General features: G+C 34.4%; 3 protein-coding genes across 5 annotated transcripts; 1 reads left to right on the top strand and 2 right to left on the bottom strand.

Annotated features, from left to right (window-relative positions):
• Positions 1-736: 736 nt before the first annotated feature.
• Positions 737-9754, bottom strand: LOC114361021 (lipopolysaccharide-induced tumor necrosis factor-alpha factor homolog). 2 transcript variants are annotated; one of them, XM_028315926.1, is made up of 4 exons: positions 9523-9754; positions 9257-9406; positions 4543-4696; positions 737-3777 (listed from the first exon to the last, which is right to left on the bottom strand). In XM_028315926.1, exons 2-4 carry the CDS (start codon positions 9396-9398, stop codon positions 3672-3674), a joined length of 402 nt encoding a protein of 133 aa, XP_028171727.1. In that variant the 5' UTR covers positions 9399-9406; positions 9523-9754; the 3' UTR covers positions 737-3671. The 2 variants fall into 2 exon arrangements, with proteins under 2 accessions (XP_028171727.1, XP_028171728.1); XM_028315927.1 differs by lacking the exon at positions 9523-9754 and having other exon boundaries at positions 9257-9489.
• A 4358-nt stretch (positions 9755-14112) lies between these two features.
• On the top strand, positions 14113-16534 carry parvin (beta-parvin). Of its 2 annotated transcripts, none has more exons than XM_028315924.1 (8): positions 14113-14262; positions 14354-14485; positions 14647-14736; positions 15180-15451; positions 15546-15736; positions 15812-15926; positions 16011-16254; positions 16335-16534. In XM_028315924.1, exons 2-8 carry the CDS (start codon positions 14368-14370, stop codon positions 16409-16411), a joined length of 1107 nt encoding a protein of 368 aa, XP_028171725.1. In that variant the 5' UTR covers positions 14113-14262; positions 14354-14367; the 3' UTR covers positions 16412-16534. The 2 variants fall into 2 exon arrangements, with proteins under 2 accessions (XP_028171725.1, XP_028171726.1); XM_028315925.1 differs by having other exon boundaries at positions 14113-14276.
• Positions 16535-18256: 1722 nt separating this feature from the next.
• Positions 18257-20665, bottom strand: LOC114361019 (secernin-3). Its single transcript, XM_028315922.1, has 6 exons — positions 20314-20665; positions 20032-20228; positions 19485-19791; positions 19086-19277; positions 18576-18710; positions 18257-18480 (listed from the first exon to the last, which is right to left on the bottom strand). The coding sequence occupies exons 1-6, from the start codon at positions 20464-20466 to the stop codon at positions 18265-18267; spliced, it is 1200 nt and encodes a 399-aa protein (XP_028171723.1). The 5' UTR covers positions 20467-20665; the 3' UTR covers positions 18257-18264.
• Positions 20666-20915: the final 250 nt, after the last annotated feature.

The raw sequence follows: 20915 nt of genomic DNA, 5'->3' as shown, positions 1-20915 counted from the left end.
GTCCCAGCTAAAAAAGTGTATGTCTCCAGCTCATCATGTCATGAGCCCTTGAGAAATTCTAAGCATGCCATATTTTTAAGCTTATTTTACAGAAATCGAACGTGCGTGAATCATTGCGATTCAAAATACAAATAAAATAATACGAAAGCGAAGCTGTATTCATTGGTCAACTGGTAGAGAATGCCATAAGTTTGCATTGGCATATTATGTTCATAGAATATGATCTGAGATGGAAACCCATTCAAGCGCACAATTTTATTTTATTTGGTGTACCAACAACATTACATACAAAGTATGTAATTACATAAAAAAATAATATTGGATCAGTAGATCAACTGCCTAAAAAGGGCTGCTAAAATAGATTTTCTAGAATTTTTTGAAGCTTTCAAGTGTTTCAATACTTCTTGCGAAGGTTTCTTCCAATGGTTTCTTCCACTTCTATTGATCGGCGTGTGATCAAATTACTTGCTTGCATTCTTCATTAACCCCTAATCGAACAACTATTTAATTTGATCTTATCCCACCAAGCAATAAATTACTTTAAAACTTGTGTTTTTCTTTATAAGGCAAAAAATAAAAATACCAAATAAGATTCGATTTATTTATTATTATCATTATTGTTAACAAATACTCTTGAAAAAATTTTAAAATCAGTATTAATTCCAATAAGATCTTAAAGTATGTATGTATTTCATAAAAAATAGATTACTGAATAAAAGCTTCCAATTTTTACCGAAAAAGGTGATACCGGAAGACTATAAAAATATAAATCTTATTTTTATGTAAAAGGCCAAATAAGTGTATGAGAATTCGTTGTGAAGCAAGTATTTTAAGATCCTAACAGAGATTCATAAATTAGTATGGCGTGTTACAAAGAATATTTCGAATAAATAATTTTATCAACAGTAAATTGTGGCAGTGATATTAAGTATGTATCTGTTACTGGTAAACATTCTTCACTCTAGAATTAAAGTAGGTATGAGAATACTTATAAAATGATTGAATAAATAATAAAATTGAATACTGTTATCTTAACTAATAATATGACACAACAAATGTATAAACTGTAATAGGTATAGTAAATCCAATCGGGAGGTTTATTCCACTTTGTTCACCTGGGTGAAAAAGTGGAATGTTTAGTATCCTCGCCCAGGTGAATTGATTCGACTAAAACGTTCGCATTTGTTTAGGAATAAATTCACCCAGGTCTTCGCATCTGTTCACCAGGGTGAATTAATTCCTAGGTGAAGAAATGCGACCGCTTTCGTAGACTCAATTTACATGGAAAATGAAGTTGGGTGAAATAGTTCCGAGGTGAAATGAGAACACTAAAAATTCCACTTTCTTCACCCAGGTGAACAAAGTGGAATATCCAATCGGGAGCGTGAAAGCTGTTTCACACTTTAAAATCACTACTCGGAGCAACCTAGCTATCATAATAAAACGCTCTGGGTTAAGGATGAACAAAATTCTCGACACGTAGTAGGGTCTCCGTCACATTCGGTACATACATTATACTTATTTCTTCAATGAGTGTCACCCACGTTAGGAACACGCTAGGGAGGCAATCCTTAGGTTAAACATGTAAAACTATTATAAATCTTAATGTAAACCGTCTGACATGTGGTGACGCAAAATATGGCTTATTTTTCTGGTCGCTTAACTTCGTAATTAAGTTTAAGCTTAGGAGGATTTAGAACGTTAAATCCCGTGACCGCTTCGCCGAGCTTAAAGTTCTTGTAGTAGTCAAGCCCTCTCATCTTGAAAAATGAGAAGCGTTATGTCAACCCCTGCAGACTCACGCCCGTATTCACAAACGATGCTTGCATAAGTGAAGCAGCAAATCGAACGCACAACGTTGGTGTGACCCTGTGCGTCCACGCGCACTGTGAGACCTCATAGTAATGTTTGTGAATACGGGCGTAACATAATTACCGTCGAGTTTACAATAAATGATTACTTATGAAAAATACAAGTCATTTTGCTAGATAAAAAACAAAAACAATAAATTAAACTCCATAAAAATATACTGGAAACACACATCAGTACAATAAATTACTATAGCTGCGTTAATGACGTATCTCGTAAATGCGGCTCGGAAATAAAGTCAATAAGTAGAGAATGCTACACTAAGGAGTGGAGGTGCGCTCTATAAAAGTATTTAAAGTTGGCACCACAGTTGCGGAGTAAGAAAGGGCTCAATTCATATCATAAGTCCAGTATTTTACAATTATTTCTACAAATCATCGTGCACAGTTACAGTTAAAAACTAATAAGTATGCAACAAAACAATAATTGTTTCGCATTATTAGCCTGTCAAATACTTACAGCCCTATCTGTAGAAAAATAATATTTCATAAACATAATTAGGTATTATGAAAAAGTTTCGGTCAGTATCACAGTTTAAAAAGCGAGTTTTCACTGCCAAAAAGTAGCTCGTAATTAAAATACACAATTAAATAAACATCACCTAAAACATGGTAACTTACATATCACTAGTAAATATATAAGCAGTATCTTACGATTAAACGGTTAGTAATGTTATTATTTAATGTTACTTCTATATACAGCAACTCAATACAAAAGCTATTATTATAATAATGATGTCACACTGCTTAGCTACCAGAACCATAACAACCACATTTTCTAAGAACATGTACTTTTAGGAGATTAACTAGTTCACACAAATAATGTTTCATACTCTTAAAAATAAACAATGAACTTATACTAGGTACGAATAGTTATAGCATTACGTAAAAATGTGACGAACAGAGAAACCAATACAAAGTTATTAAAGCATGTCAATATTGCCCATTTTTAAGAAAACAATAGTAATCGTATTTTCGTTCAATTAGAATCAGCTGACTCGATAATGTCGACCAAAACTACATCAAGCTTTATTGGTTGAAACTAGGTTATAAAATTTGCATTTCGCCCTTTTTAGTATATCGGCACCTCAGATCCCTTCTATGATCTGAGATCGGCACCCAAAACTGTCAGAGAATAATAATATATTTTAGATGTAGTAAAGAACAGATATGACCGACTGACTATATTTATTTAAGCAGTCAAGTTGTTAGTGGCAGATCTTGAACTCATATTACATTATTGTTTAACTATAACTTTTATTCCAATTACGGACCTTACATAAAGGTAAAATTAGCATATTAAATGTATAGTATTATTTAAAAAGACTGCAAGTTCTGTGTCATATAAAAATGTTTGATTAGGTAGGTACATTAGAAGCAGATTTCCTATGATTATTTATATTAAGTGCCCATGTAGTACTGTATGTAAGGTCCAAATTGTTTGATCTATAGACAGCACATCAAGTTAAAATACACTGTAAGCCAGGGATGGCGAACCTTTATGTATAAACGTGCCAACGTTGATGTACTCATACACGTGCCATTAAACATCATGCCATTAAAGAGGGATATTGTACAAGCTGCGCCGTGGCAATAACTGATGAGGTGAATACGATAGTCAAAACATCTTATTTACTATTTTATTGGTGACTTTTGTGATTGATGGCATGCCCTAAATATTGTGCCATCAATGGCACGCGTACCATTGGTTCGCCATTAATGTTGTAGGCGCTTATGCACTTGTAACAAGGTCGACTTTTCAACGTAAATGTGTCTGATGCGCTGTCGTCTGCAGGTGATTGCTTATCGCCTATAACGTCCGAGGTACGCGCCGCAGTGGGGGCACTTGTGATGCACGTCCATGCAGCTGTCGATGCAGCAGGGGATCAGGCAGCACCCGCAGAAACATCTGGAATAGACAATTCAAATATCGAACAAAAATCACCAATACAGCAACGCTAAGTCTTTTGTTTGGACAATAGCTTATTTTTATATAAATGGCAAACAAACCTCTCTGGGATGTTCTGCCAATGCTTCGTGAAAATTTCACTCAAACATGAAATAGCTTTTATACATACAGGGTGTAATAACAGATCGGCAAAAACGTCATAATCTTTAAAAGGCTAGTGAATTTTTTTCCATGTCCCTTCTTCTGTTCAGTACTTCAAACTTAATTTTTTTATTACGAATAAATCCAGTTTCACGTAAAGGGATAGGCCTGAATTCAATCGTATTATGAGATATATTTTTTTCTTAGTTTTCTGGCCTTCAATGATATACCGACCTACTAATAAAACTTGTGAGGAACTAATTACATAAATACCAACCCGCGCACGCAAAAAACATACGCACTGCAACCTCGTGAATTGTGTGATTCAACTTGACCGAATTGACTCATGGCCTTGTTACGCAAATATTTTTTAAAAACTTCATTCATTTAAAAAAAGGAAAGCTTATAAAACTCGTTCGTTTCAGCCAAATGACGTCCACTGCTGGACAAAGGTCCCAAGGATTTCCATAATCTGACCGGTAAGACCGGTCCTGCGCTGCCCGGATCCAGGCTCTTCCCGCGACAATCACTAGATCGTCGGCCCACCTAGTGGGAGGCCTGCCCACGCTACGTCTTCCGACCCGTGGTCGCCACTCGAGAACTTCGATATGCTTATAAACTCACCCCAAAATAAATATGATGGCTCCAGATATGTATGCGATCAGTCCAGGTTTCGTCTGTGTGGCAGTGTCGATTTCAGCATGGCAGCTAGGGCATATCATGTGTGTGGGATGAGGGCCGACGGGCACCACCGTCGTCACGATCTGAGGTCCTGAGCCTATAATAAAATATGAAATCAAGTTATATTCTGATCAGCTCTGAGCTCTAGCTACAGTTTGTTCAGGGGAATAGGGCTAACTCTTGTAAACTAAAAGAATCAGTAGTAAAACTGCGACGTCTTTAGCTCAACCGGAGTCCTAATTTTTTTTTAAATGCTTCAAGCAAATCTGTAAGCAGACTCATTCTCAGCAATAATAAGTAAGGTAAAATAAACATTAAAATAATTGCTACCTCATGAAAAAACAATACCAAAACATTCGTATCAATCGTATCACTGGTTCCTACAACGTAAAGTTCAAGGATATACTCATTTTATATTCTAATACATACAGTCAATGCATTAGAACAGAACCAGTTGTTTGGCTTTCTATGAAACAAGGTTATTTTCAAGGTCCACACTTTAAAACCACAAGTGTTTTTGCTACATGGTCATTTAGATTTAACTTTGGCAGAGTCACCATATCTGGCCTTGCGGTGTGGGTGCTAACTCATTTTGTATAATTTAATAAAATATTGAAATTAAATGTTCTTACTGGCACACAAATAAAAAAAACAAAATTATTATTTTGTAATAACTAGTATCCCTAAGAATCCCTAAGATTTAGAATAATTCTTGATGTGTGAATATAAAATTTTAGATTGAATAAACTTTGTGCCTAGTCATTTCTTAAATAAAATCGGGGTCAATGCTTTTGACCTCTGTGAAGAAAAATATTCGAGTTTTTTAAGATATAAAATATTACTATTGCAACTTCTTCGGCCATACAATGTTTTCATCGCTGTCTAGCTAGTCTAAAATTAGGTAGGTACCTATATCTGAACATAAAAGAAGTTTATTTATTTTTAGTTTATTCAATGCAAGATATTATAAACAATGACCCATTCTGTGGTCACAATAATGTTTAATAAATGACACATAATAACTAATTAACAAAACCATAGCACTTGAGGTCAGCATCAAAATTAAAAATGACTCAATTGCTGTCGTGACTTGTATCAGAATCACAAATAATTTGAAATTAAATTAATTCAATTTCTTCTTCTTTTCGTGTCGACAACAAACCTACACAGTGTCAGCCCAAAACTCCGCCACGAGGAATTTAATTTTATTCTGTTTTTATACAGTAATCCAATGGGAGTGCATTCATTGTACCTAGTTAGCTAGACCTAGACATACAATTCACATTGATAATTTAGTTATATAAATCATTCATTTTTCTGTTTTTTACATGGTTATTTAACTATGGCGAATTATTTGTAAAGAACGAATAAGTTGAAAAAGAATTTTCAATTTTTAAAAAAATTGAATGCTTTGATTCTTTGAAGTGGTGTTAGCAATACCCTAGAGTTCCAGGAAATTAAAAGGAACATGTTGTACAGTGTAAACAAACTTTCGCTTTGCAAATTTTGGTTTGTAAGCATTTATTGCGCAAGTATTTATTATGCAAGAGCATACATTTGTGAACCACAATAAGTGTTGGCTATATCTCTAAGAGTTGAGATTTAAAATGGTCATTGAGTACTAAGTATACAGGGTGTTCCAAAATTAGCACAGCACACTGACACCAGATGCATTTAACAAGCCTAATAATGTTTATAGAAAAGTTTCATGTGTTTTGAGTAGAGATGAAACGGATAGTTGTTTGGCCGGATACCGGATATGCGGCCAATTGTTTGGCCGGATACCGGATATGCGGCCAACTGTTAGGCCGGATATCCGGCGGCCGGATATCCGGCGGCCGGATAGTTGGCCCATTGTCTCGTTGCATGTCGTGACGAGTATAGCGCCGCACAGGTGCTTCGAACGCGATCAGTATGTCTCTAGACTAGTCACACTTTTCGAAAATCGAATCCGTCCGAATAGAATGTCAGATTTTGCCACTTGTCTAGGGTTCAATTCAATTTCGGTTGCAATCGTGAGTGTGTGATTGAATTGAATAGTGAAAATTTAATTAGTTACATCATGTCATCAGACCATCCAGTGAAAAAAGAAATCGCCTATTTTATGGGACAATATTATTTGATCCTCTAAAAACTAATTGATCTTTTTTGTGTGTGCACTTTTAAAAATAAATGATGTATTTTATTATATTTTATCTTTATATTAATTATTGGGTATATATTAGTTGATCTACGGTTAAATTATGACTGATCTTCATTTAAGGTAACATAATATTTATGTTTAACATACTCTTTTAATATTTGGTAAACAAAAATAATATTTGATCCTCTTTTTTAGTCATTGATCTTTAATTTTGTTAATTTGATGATTTTTATATCAAGTTTGCCTTTTAATATTGATCACCTAATAAATACATTTCGATCTATGTATAACTTAACTTTAAAATATATTTGATCTAACTAAAAATATTATTGGTTAATATTTTTAATTAAAAAATATCTTTTAATTTGCGCGGTACTTTGTGGTTGAGTGACAATCGTCCGTCATTGGTTACTGAGTTGGCCAAGGGCTTAGCGGCCAATAAGCAAGCAGAATGGTACATTGCCATNTGACTGAAATTTATACCATTCGGGCCGCGTCAGGCACGGGTGGCTGACAGTTTTTTTTATGGGTATAATATGTCAATATAAATAGTAAAAAAATATTTTTTAACAATAACTATTCATTTCAAGCCATTACACATCGATTAGCAAAAAATTCAATTTTGGCGAATTAGTAAATTTACTTTGGCAGTCAACGTGTTAAATTACAAGCTTTGTTTAGTTTGGGACTAGAGGCGCTATGTAAAATAATTTCTTACTTCTGTCATCCCTGAACTCGACATCATAATTTTTACCTCTTTATTTTTTTTCAAATCGCAAGGTTGATTTTCTCTTAGTATACCGATCTCGACCGTGATCAGTGACCATAAAGTCATCTGTCAACGGGTCGATTAGACACGATAAAAGCACTAAACGATATTTGTTTACTTTTAGTGCGACATCGGGTTGTAAGGACCTGATAAGTTTTTTTTTTTCAAATATTTACTGTGTTTGACGAAACAATTGCAAAACAATATGTATCTTTCGTACTACTGAGACCGAATATCCATCCCGCACCAACGCATCCAGCACCTAAGGTCAAATCGATTATTCGACCCGATAACGCAGTGTGAACGTGTTAAGTATGCTTTTTTAATAAAAAATAAATCTTTGAACATCAAATGCCTTTAAATAGTTTCCATCCTTTGACTACAACTTAATAAAAATAAGTACCATAACATCATTATTTTGAAGATTATTTGATATAGACAAAAAATGATTTATACAAATCGAATTATTTAAAAAAGTATCACAATATTGAACATTTGGCGCTCATTTCTTTTATTTTTGAGGACCAACAAGTAACGATCAGATATAATTTTTGCATCTCAATATTTTTTTGCGTAGTTCAAAAGAGATTAAAATATCGATCGATTTCATTTATTTTATGTCTCAAAGAAAGAGGATCAATCATTAAAATAGATGACCATTTAAATTTTTTTAATTGCCGTTTTTGCTAATTTAAAAAGATCATTTAAATACATGCCGTTTTTTAATATCCGGTATCCGGCCGGATAGTGAGTTACTATCCGGTATCCGGCCGGATAGTAAATTTAGGCCGGATATCCGGCCTACCGGATAGTTACCGGATATCCGTTTAATCTCTAGTTTTGAGATAGCAATGAAAAATTTTAATTTATTATTATAACAAAAAAAATGTTTGATGACTTCAGAAATAACATCAAGTGTTTTTTTGGATTTGACACTATTTTTTTTTTGTAAAATATACATTTATTTATTTATTTATTAGGTACACACGCCCACACTGTTAACTATCCATTTCCATTTTTTCTCTCTCTCTAATCAAATGGCGATTCTTTGCGATAGAACAAGATGACATGACTTTCAATGGGCAGTTAACACTGTTGGCAATAGTACACCAACGATAGGTACAACAATACACAATATGTTAAAAAATATGCAAAATATTAAGCTAATTTAATTGCACTATCACTTAAAGGTATACACAGCTTGCAAGAAATATAAGTTGCTGCTTAGTTAGCGTAAATGATGTAATAAGTTAAATTTTTATGATAAAGAGTCGGTTGCTGTAGCCTTGAATTTGGGTAGGGACATGAAATGCACGATCAGGGGACCACTACATTTATTGTAGACCTCACAGATCCGACATATAGGAGAGTTGGCTCCTAGAACAATTTTATTCGATGCATCTTTAAGTTTTGCTTCTCTGGTGTCAGTGTGACATGCTAATTTTGGGAACATCCTGTATAATGAGTAGGATAGGTAATATTGCAAGTGTCATCACAGCTAATTACTTATTACTGAACACTATTTTTAAAAAGAATGTAGTCTGCAAATGTGCTCCTAACTAAGACAGACTCAATTACAGTTGTTAAACCAGATAAATATTGGCATAAAATGGGCCTAATATCATATTCTACATCAAATGCTTACGCAGAAGGTTCAACACTGAGGACATGTTACAAGATGTATTTTATAAACAATGATACATAAACAAGTTGCTTACAAGATCGAGATATTGTTGCCAACTTACTTGGTGGGTACTGAGGTGTGTAGGGGCTGGATGGACCAACACCTCCGACTGCCTGGGAGTAACTGGGAGGCGCTGCCGGGGGAGGCTGTAGTGTGTGCCCATTGCCCCAGCCGTACGGAGGAGGATTTCCACTTTTCTCCATTTTTGAATCTATAACATAGAAAAAAAAGGTAAACAAACTCCTCCCAGAACGTACAATGTAGTCGTGCAAGTCGTATGTGATGCAATAGAATCTTGAATCTATTTTTAGACATGATTCCACCCACCTAAATAACGCAGATGGCCAAACTTTAGTCGAACGGGGTATAGGTAAATTAACACAAAATTAATTCGCTCTAAACTGTTCAATATGTTATGTTCGTATTATTCAACAATACAAAGTATTTGTAAATTATAGTTTGACTTCAAGCTCGATCAACAAGTGGAAAATTGAATGAAGAATCCAAATTCAATCAAAGAGAAAAATGTTTATCCTTCATGTCGTTTTTTTTAGGTCCATAGCCAACAGCCCAACACAGAACAGACTAAAAAAAGAAGAGAATGTCTCCAACTTCCTCATTGGCCCTAGAGCAATTCCAAGTATACCATCAATAAAAGCCTAATTAGAGTCATCAAACCTCTCAGTCATTCAATTAGAGCCATTAGAACTTCATAACTATGAGTTGTTTTCTATGTGTAAGCTGAGGACACGTGTCTCCAGCTGACACATCTGTATCTTCGTAAATATTTATGCTACGATAATGTATTATACCTCAAAAATTACAGTCGAATCCAAATAGTAGGCTTTCCACTTTTCAAGACTTTAGCTCAAATACTGTTAAAACCACGATCAAAAAACTATGTGCGAGCTGGAGTACCGTGTCTCCAGCTTACACATCTGTATCTTCGTAAATATTTAAGCTACATCAATGTTTTATATCTCATAAATTAAAGTCGAATAAAAAAACCCGACTTCAATTCTTTCAAAGCTTTATTTCGAACCGTTTTCGAACTACGAACCGATACGTATGTGTAAGCTGGTGACACGTAACACACGGTGGATTATTAAAACCGTATAAGTTAGAGTTGCGTTTTAGGTGGTCAATTCAGTGTGGTGTAAAATGATTTATGTCCCATTACATCACTTTACACGAATGTAAAGTTGCCGTGCATGGCGATATAATTAGGTTTTTATTTAATTACGAAAAAACTACATGCTATATTTCCCAAACTGGCACACTGCCTAATTATATCTAACATTACCTTTCACCTAAAAAATATTTCACCAAGTTATCTATAATAGCGACGAAGCAGGATTTTTTTTAACTTCAAATGCGATTTCCCAAAAATCACCATTTTCGACTTAACTCCGTTTTCACTGGGGGTACAGAGTTATGAAGTTCTAATGGCTCTAATTGAATGACTGAGAGGTTTGATGACTCTAATTAGGCTTTTATTGATGGTATACTTGGAATTGCTCTAGGGCCAATGAGGAAGTTGGAGACATTCTCTTAAAAAAAGCAGGTTTCTGTCAGTTTCTGTCATGACAGTCACACGTATATAGGTGGCGCTTCTATAGCTTATGCTTAACCTTATGTTCCGAAACTAGTTAAAAAAATTTAGGGTTCCGTAGCCAAGTGGCAAAAAACGGAACCTTTATAGATTCGTCATGTCTGTCTGTCTGTCCGTCCGTATGTTCCAGACACTTTTTTCCGAAGCTATACTATTGAAACTTGTAGATGTAATTTATGAACCGCTTTAAGATATTCACACATAAATAGAAAAAAAAAACAAATTTTGGGGGTCCCCATACTTAGAACTGAAACTCAAAATTTTTTTTCATCAAACTCGCTAGTTTTAACCCTCCCCCCCCCCCCTTCTATAAGAAAAAATAAGAATAGGATGATCCCCCCCCCCCTGTTTAATAGTTATTACGTAAGAATCTTAAGGAAAAGATTAATAAAATTAATAATCAGCTACACGTTTGACGACTAGTACACAAGCAGGGAATTTGTTACGTAAGAACTATCGAGACTTCCCTGCACCCACATTATTTGTAAGGAAAAATAAGATAATTATGGTCGACCACATTAAATCGTCTTATGGAATGAATGATGAATGGCTTCTTTTATTATCATTATGACTGTTATTTTATTGCAGTAGTATACCTACAGGGTGTTAGGTAAATGGATATTGTCTTTTTAATTATTTTAATTTTCATACAAATCTGATTTTATAAATTTTATTTAGTATGAAAATTAAAAAAAATTATGATAATATCAAATTTCTCACTTCACCATACCATTATTATTTATTTATTTATAGCTTATAACCCCATTTACCTAACACCCTGTATAGGTAGGATAGCATTAAAACAGCAAGTTATGAGTATAACATATCTTTATTAACTTATTGAGCGAAACGGTCTTTTAAAGAAGACAATAATCTAATCAATCACAACATTTTCCTTATTAAATGTAAGTACATTTAACAAATCAGCAACCACATTCCATCCAAGATTTTCGGAACCTTGCTTCGCTATTCTTCGCACTGTAGGTACTTTCAGACACACCTAGAACAACAAGAATAAAATTAAATAGAGTAAGTAAAAATCATCACCCACATTCGTGAATTCGTGACATTTGCTATTCTTCGCACTGTACTTTCAGACACACTTATAACAATAAAATAAAACTTTAAAACAACACTTTATTTTCTTCACTTCATTTCAATGAGAATGTCACAAATTCACAATAATGTATAACGATCATGATCTTAAATCGCACTACATCACCAGGTATACTTATGTAAGTACAATGACAATGCAATATTATGGTACCATTGAGCTGGTCTGATGATGGAGTCAGGAGGTGGCCATAGGAACTTCTAAACGAAACGGCGGAATCGCATCGAATTTGGGTTCGTTGGATTTGTCTTTTTGAGCATTTTAGTACTAGATAATTTCCATGGTCCTGATGATGGATTCGGGAGGTGGCCATAGGAACTGTACCTCTAGTAGGAAAAACTTTCGAGTTCGTTTCGTTGCGTATTCAAAGTGTCATCGAAAAATTTTGTATGAAAAATTAAACAGCGCCCCCTAGGGCGGCTATAATATAGGGGGCGCTGTTTAATTTTTCATACAAAATTTTTCGATGACACTTTGAATACGCAACGAAACCATGAAGCTAAAGATAAAAATGGAGGCCAGACTTAGAATACCTACTTGAAGCACAACCTATGTATCACTATCTCGCTCTCTGTGGGCAGGCTCTCTCTTTCTAAGTAGGGTAACCTTTTATTTATTTTTCTCAGGACGACAAAGACTGATTTACGTTTAAACAGTGTGTCTTGATAAAGTGCACTTAATATGATTATGAAAAAAGGTTTTCGATGTTTTTGTTTTAAGATGAATTACAACATTAAGAAAGTGTAAAGGCATCGAAAACTGTGGATATTTGATAGAAAACAGATTTTAATTTGGCAGTTGACAGACGGATTTGGATATGGATTGATTACAGTAAACGGCCGTAGAAAACATTATGCAAAATTAGATAAGTAAGGTCCCACAGAAAGTCCCAGATATAAGAAACAAAAATTTTAAATTTGCTCAAAGTCAATGAAACTCAATGTAAAATCTTCTTTTTCTTGACATATGTAACATTTAATAATAAGTTTAAATACTGGTAAAACGTTTTAGGAAGTAATTACTGTGAAAATACAAAGAAATATGTTAACAATGATCCACTGTCAGAAATCACGAAATAAACACTTACGCGTGGAATTTTATATCACTTCCAGGACAACACGAACTACCGCAACCACGCACTATACAATTTTGCACCATTTCTTCAGACAAAACAATGATAAGGTCCCTTGAAAAATCTCAAACGAAATCAACTGCATAGTAAACAACCGCCATGATGGGCCGGATTCGGCCGATGTTGCCACATTACCGATACCTCAGAAATTGGGATTGTAATTCCCTGATTCGCCAACACATTAAGCCTAAATGGCCGACAATTTTGTGATTTTTTATTTAACTAGGTAATCTAAGTTTCAAATATTAATTATTTATTTATTTAACTTCTTATTTGGTTAGTGAATTGGCTATTTCGAAGAATTTACAAGGAGATTTAAATAAGAAGATAGCAATACTACAGTTCACACTAAAAAGAGAGGTAGGGCCACAGAGAGCGAGATAGATATAAGTAGGTATTTGACTCAAGTTTTGTTCCCAACTTTGCCCTCCATTTTTATCTGTAGCTTCATGAACGAAACGAACTCGAAAGTTTTTCGTACTAGAGGTACTGATAAACGAAACGACGGAAACACATCGAGTTTGGGTTCGTTGGATTTGTCTTTTTAAGCATTTTGGTGCTAAATGATGACCAGGACCCTGAGATTGATAAACAACTAAAAAGTGTAAAATAAAATTATTATACAAAAAAAAATTGTTAAAAACAAGCTTTATTCTAAAATACAGTTGTACTAAAACGAAAAAAATAATTTTATGCAAGGTTCAAATAATTTCGAAAGCTTGTAGCGCAAACAGAAAAAAAAAGAGGAATAAATTCCATGCGCGATACAAGCTTTCGAAATTATAAAATTTGAACTTGTTTTCAAAAAAGTTTTTTTTATTATAATTTTTGTCATCTTTTCCTTTGATAAAAATAGGTCTAGTTTCATATGTGCACTTTATCAACAAGATTACGAGACACACACTGTATAAAATCCGAATAGTTTAATTCGAAACAGGCAGCTGTCATGTTACGACGCTAGAGCCCACTAGCGCCATTCAGACAGTTGCATTTTGGTTGCAATAATTTTCTTGAATTTTCTCCTGTGCATTGACAGTGACAGTTTGTGTGATTGTGATTTTGTTGTTGTGTGTGTGTGGTTGACGTGGTTGTATTTGTGGTTGTGTTGATTGATTTGTCAAACGAAACAAGTTCGCGAGTTTTGAACTAAAATTTTATTTACGTATTATGTGAAATTATAATACAATCGTTTAAAGTAACTCACGTAACGTACGTTAATCGAAGTATGCTATTCTCAGTTAGATCACACCTTCATTATTGAGTTTACTTGATGATTCATTCTTACCTTTTCCTCTTTTAGTCGAACTGAGCAAGATGTCTTCACCACGCCCGAAATCACCCAGAACTCCTGTTTTGCCCAAAAAGGAAGACAAGGAAGAGTCGATTTGGGATAAACTTGGAACTATTGGGCGTAAAAAGGGCATAAAAAAAGGTAACATGCAATATTTTACTGATTCAGAACATTTCGTCGCTATGGTTTTGTGTGGGATGAAACCAAGTTCGAATTACCTCATCATTGACCTAGAAACATGCAACATGCGTAAACTTGGTGCTGTAATCAAACTGATGATTATTTTTGTTGGTTTTTTATAGTACAAGAGGTGCAAGCAGAGGGTAAATATGCTATCGATTCTCCAGGAAGTCCCACAGCGCCCGAAATACCTCCCGAGGAATACAGCCTACGTAAGTGTTAGAGAAATGAGAATTTAGGGCATCAACTATAAACCTGCTGAGACTAAAAGCAAAGAAGTTTTTTTTAATGTTTGCATCATGTACTAGTCAGAACTTGTGTCAAGGCTATTGGCGAAGTATTATTTATTAATGTAATAACCTAAATACTGTGCAACACTATATTTTCCCGTTTATTTTCCTTCTGCTGAAGTAATTTTAGAGATATTAGTGTGTAAATTTGACATCCAAATATATTAATTACACTGCTAAGTGCTTCTATAATAAATATTGTATTTTAGTAGTAAAAGTATTTAAGTATGTTTATATATCCGTTGTCTAGTACCCATAGTACAAGCTTTGCTTAGTTTGGGACTAGAAGCGCAGTGTAAAATGTCTAAGGATATTTATTTATTTTATTTCATAAAAGTGAGGATTAATTGGTTATATTATTGTAGATGACAATGAAGAACGGGCCATAATTGAACCCAGGTCACTAGAAGACCCCAGGGTAAAAGAACTCATACAGGTCCTCATTGACTGGATCAATGATGAGCTGGCAATGCAGAGGATCATTGTGAAGGATATCAGTGAAGATCTGTATGATGGTCAAGTACTGCAGAAGCTTCTGGAAAAACTCACAGAGACCAAGCTGGATGTGCCAGAGGTGACTCAGTCAGAAGAAGGACAAAGACAGAAGCTTGCCGTTGTACTTAGAGCAACAAACAGAGTAAGTTCGACACAGACAACCATAATTTCCTGGTTCTTAAATATGCCTTTATTGTGATATTAAATAGAAATTATTCTAAAATTTCTGTTCATAGGTACTTTATGGCAGTTCAAAACCAGTACAAAAATGGAGTGTGGATTCCGTCCACTCCAAGAATGTTGTCTCAATATTACATCTACTGGTGGCATTGGCGCGTCACTTCCGAGCACCGATCCGTCTCCCTGAGAATGTCAGTGTCAATGTCGTGGTGGTGAAAAAAGATGCGTCTAACCAGCTCTCTCACAGGTATAATATTAATAAACAATCCAATAGTGATCAAGATTATGTATTGTTCTTTACTCAAATTCCCATCTGTTTCAGGACATTCATCGAAGACATCACAACCACTTATGATGATCTAGGAATGAAATGCGAAAGAGATGCATTTGATGCATTATTTGATCATGCCCCTGACAAACTGCAAGTTGTTAAGAAAGTAATCACATGCAACTAAGTACTTGTACTCTTATTAGTCCTAGTCTTGTGAGGAATTATGCTTAAAATTTATTTTCTGTTTCAGTCTCTCATCACTTTCGTCAATAAGCACTTGAGTAAAGTTAACCTTGAAGTCATGGATTTGGATACCCAATTCCATGATGGTGTGTACTTGTGCCTACTCATGGGATTGTTGGACGGATTCTTTGTGCCATTGTACGATTTCCACTTGACACCCCAAGACTTTGACCAAAAAGTTCACAATGTTTCATTTGCTTTTGAGTTGATGCAAGATGTGGGGCTTGCCAAACCAAAAGCCAGACCTGAAGGTACATTACCTTTTATTTTTCAACAATATGAAGATGTGTAAAATCAATCATTTTTGCTCAAAATAGGCCGATTGTTTCAGATATCGTAAACCTGGATTTGAAATCTACTCTTCGGGTCCTGTATAATTTATTCACTAAATATAAGGACATGGCTTAAATTCTTAAAAAAAAAATATGTTACTAATTTATATTGTGTTCATTTATTAATATTCTAACATGTTGTGTAAGCGAAATATATGATTTTGCCTTAACTTAGTAGTAAATAAATAATTTAACTAACTGTTATGTGTTTCATTGACTTGTTTTTCTTAATTACTCAGTAATTAATATTGAATATTTATGAAGATAATTTGATGCTTATTTTTATTGGAAGTCGGCAGCACACGAGCCTTTCACTACGGCTTCTTAGCTTGCACGTGTTGGAAACATCCTTCGGATAGGCTTAGCGCTCCGTTAGCTGCTGTCAGCGAAAATTATGTGCAAGGCGACAGGATCAATAAAAATGACTTACGTTTGCATCACCAAGCTCATTTCACGAATAGGCTATAGCGCATCTCTCTCATTTGAACCATAGAGAAAAAGTAATACTTATCCATGTTCGTTTTAAGTTTGCCGCTGGCGATATGACGTCACTCGAAGAGAAGCGTCTATAACTTTATCAAAATACAGTGTGTCCGGTCACCAGTGTCCGATCCGTTAGGGCGCAGTAATATGATAAAATTTATCGACAAAACCACTGGAATAAAACATTTTAACCCTACTATTAAAAAATTAGTTAGCAAAATCTACCGATGTACAGGACCTATAATTAGTATAAAATCATAACCCTCCTTTTGCTTTGCCGTAGTCGGGTAAAAAGTGAGTTGGTTTGACAGCTAAGAGTAGGCGCACACCGCGGCACCGTTGATTTTTCGTCGGCCGATAGTTTAGTCGGGCAGTTGATCAGTATGGGCATGTATGGGAGTGCGCCTACTCTAAAAAAGTAAGCAATAAGTTGACATCAAAACGTTTACCAAAAGCTCCCATTTATATGTAGAAACACTTGAAATTTTTAAACTATCTTAAGAAGTCAATATTACAAAATTACAGAATAAAACATCGTGTAATTAATTAAAATTTAATAATTCAAGGAAAATACAATTCATACTAATTAAAAACATTCAGGTATACATAATACAATATAATATTTAATCTATTTAGTCAGAATTCAAATTGAATGTAGCTAATAAACACTTTTTTGGTTCTTAGCACCTAGACTTAAATAATTGATAACATTAATTAAGGCACGCAAATTGCGATTGCGATTTATTGCAATTTTAAAGCATAAGTTAAGTATGACACCTACAAATAACGTAAAAAAATACAAAAAATAATACAAGCCGAAGCTAGCACAAGTAGTAACAGTAAAATCAAACATAATATTTAAAAATCTAACTAACATAGATTCATTTTGATGATTTAATTAGACACATCAAAAACACATACGAGTTCATACTTATCATGTTCTTAAAATGCATTTTCTCACTTTATTTATATTTAATTAATAACGATATATTAGGCGTTAAGTATGAAATTGCCGTTTTTTTCATACAAACATAATATTTGCGATTTTTTAGAAGACTACTTAAGTTTATGGAATTTTGTGGGTAGACTGAGACAACATTAAGCTATAAGATCCATAAAGAAAAAAAGGGAAAATTGATAGTTGTAAAAAGATATTCAAGGAATTACTAATGGATATTTAACAAAAAATCGGCAAATTGATACTTTACTCCCCCCTATTAAATTGTAATAAAAGTTATTTATCTAATATTTAAATTTAAAAAATATACAATAATAAAATTTAACTATATATTTTTTATATTTAGATTTATCTACTATGTATAGATGGGAAAAATGTATGTTTAGCTAATTGGCCACGTCACATTACAACAACATCAAAAAGCATTTGAAAAATAGCATTACTAAATCAATCAACATGTCTCAAATGTTTCGTTAGGTAATATTTATTTAGCCATATAATTTTACTTCAGTTTCAACACAGTCTTTCATCAGATCATTTAGCTCATCTAAAGAACCTTGACCGCTTTCATAATTTTGTATAAACTCTTCTAATTCAATAAGGCAGCCATTTTCTATTTCATGTAAAAGTGTAGATATCTTTTCATTACTGCTCTTCAAAACATGTTCAGCATGCAGTTTATATAAATGATGCTCTCTCTTTGCCTGAAAAAGGAAAACATAAATTAAATACACCTTAAATTATTTTGACTGTACTAGCTGATTTTCTAAATCATTTACTATACTACTACTATACTTACCTCATTAGAACTTTCAGTGTACGAAGATATCTGAGGTTTTGGAGTGAACACAAATGGCTTGAAATATGAGACGCTTGGGTCTGGAGTTGCAGTGAACCAATGGACATTCAATCCTTGAGAAGTCAAGCTTGATACCTGCAAATGCATTACAAATATAGAATTACAAAGAAATAGAAATAATATCTGTATTATTATAGTTCTTAGATTATTTGCATAATGTTTTTCATTTAAAGGTCTTCATGGGTTGGTGCCACCTGATGCAGTGACAAGATAATAATTTACTGTTTTGATGTTCTAAACAAATATTTATTACTAAGAAAGAATATACCTACAAGTGGTGTGAATATTGATTTTATTGCTGAACAACCTCACATACCTTAAGATATAGCTTAATAGTAGACAACACAGGAGCAATAAAAACTTAAAACCTACACTCATTCTTGTGACAGGAGGGTAGTACTAACATATAATTTTGTCAACAAAATTATTTGTATGTCATCATCAACTCACCTGACTCCCTTGTGTAGGAAAGGTATCGTCGCATCCACGACAAATGCGGCTTTCTTTGTGACGTAATACTTTGAACATGTTTTTGACATCAAAACATGCACCTGCACTTTCTTCCTTTAGCAACCGTTCACCTTCACGCTGGCGCACCTCATCTCCACCAGAGGAGAAACACTTGGTGAAATTAAACTCACTCTGCAAATGTAGTAAGTATTTAAGGCACATTTATAAACTTTGATGAAAGAGGGCTGTATATACAGAGTTTTCTATAAACAAAAACAATGTGTGCAACGTTAAAACAGTTTAGTTTGCATTCATAAAATAGCTGACAGTGGTTTGGTTTTTAATTTCATGAGAGTGTGCACTATGGTGTGGTGATGGTACAACAATATTGACAATTACCTGTCCATCCCATAGCCCCATTCCCTTGGCTTTTGCCTGCAAATTCTCAGAATGTTTGTCAATTTTTGTAGTTATTGTTAAACCATTTGAAATATTTCTGTATCCAGCAGTCAGTTTTTCAGCTGCCCACAATTTGCCACTAGTTTCTAGCACCCAAGCTTCTTTTGGGTCAGCTATCAGAAATGAGTTGTGGTAGAAGTGGCTATCATCAAGTTCTGAGCAAGGGCCCCCTTGTCCGTATTTTTCTAGTAGCATAGTTATAACATTTAGAGCATGTTCAGCGGTGTGGCCCCTTTCGAGACCTAGCCTGGAATAAGATTTAGGGTATTATTATAATATGTCCTTATAAAGGAAATGGTAGAATAAAATTAAGTTCATGAGGATTTGTCAAGCTAGAACATGGTGGTAGGCAATATGTTATGGAATGCAGTATCTTACCAATTTCAAGTCAGATTTTTATTAAATAGACACTATGCCTTATTGGTCAGAGGGTAGGATTTTAAGCACAGGTCCAGATAGTAGCAACAAAGTTGTAGTAGGTAGGTACCTGACTAAGTCCATGCCCAAAAGGCGCCTCTGCCTAGCATCTCCATCACCCTCGTTGTTGTTTGTCCACACGGCTTCATTTCCAATGACTACATTTTTATCATTGGCTCCCATCTCTGCTCCCCACATCCAAGCTGGTTTACTCAGAATAACAGTGTTTACGGGGTCTGGACTTTCTTCAATAGTGATATACGTGCACTGAACACAAAATAATAATATAAATTATGGCAAAATCGGCAAATTGAAATGAAATGTAATACCAGAAGTTTTCAATGCATCTTACCTTCAGTTTTGGATTTCTTACTTCACCCTTAACAAGTATCACTTCTTGCACCTCATTTTGAGGCCGATCTGAATTTTTGCCGAATATTACTCGGCCGTTTTTAGTGACCGGGGGAAGCACGACAAAAGTGTCGCAAGATTTTGGAAACCTCATAATGAAATTTAATTAATTGGGTTTTACCTGTAAAACTAGTATTGATATAATTATTTTGCTACACTTGGACAAAGATTAGCTCCCGAAACTTAATGTTAATGGTATATTCAAGGTGAAAACGGTCAAAAAAGCTGACAAAATAAAAATATTCCGACCGACCTGAACGACAGGAAAGTCGAAAGAATGACAAATGACAGCAAACTGGCTTTTTTTTTTTTTTTTACCTGTCGTCAGCTGATTGCCTATATTGCGGCCATGTTGTTTTCTTAAATCGTGTGTGTGCGTAATGTATGTACTGAGCACGTTTATTTTAAAGTTACGCCAAGTCCATGAGATGAGATACCTATCCTATTAACATTATAAATGCGAAAGTGTGTAATGTGTATGGATGTTAACATGTTTGTTACTCTTTCACCCAAAAAGTACTGAAAGGATTTTGATGAAACTTT

The sequence above is a fragment of the Ostrinia furnacalis genome, unplaced genomic scaffold, assembly GCF_004193835.3.
Source record: "Ostrinia furnacalis isolate ACB-3 unplaced genomic scaffold, ASM419383v2 OfSCF5394, whole genome shotgun sequence".
Lineage (NCBI taxonomy): Eukaryota > Metazoa > Arthropoda > Insecta > Lepidoptera > Crambidae > Ostrinia > Ostrinia furnacalis.
This window is presented reverse-complemented; position numbering and strand designations above follow the sequence as displayed.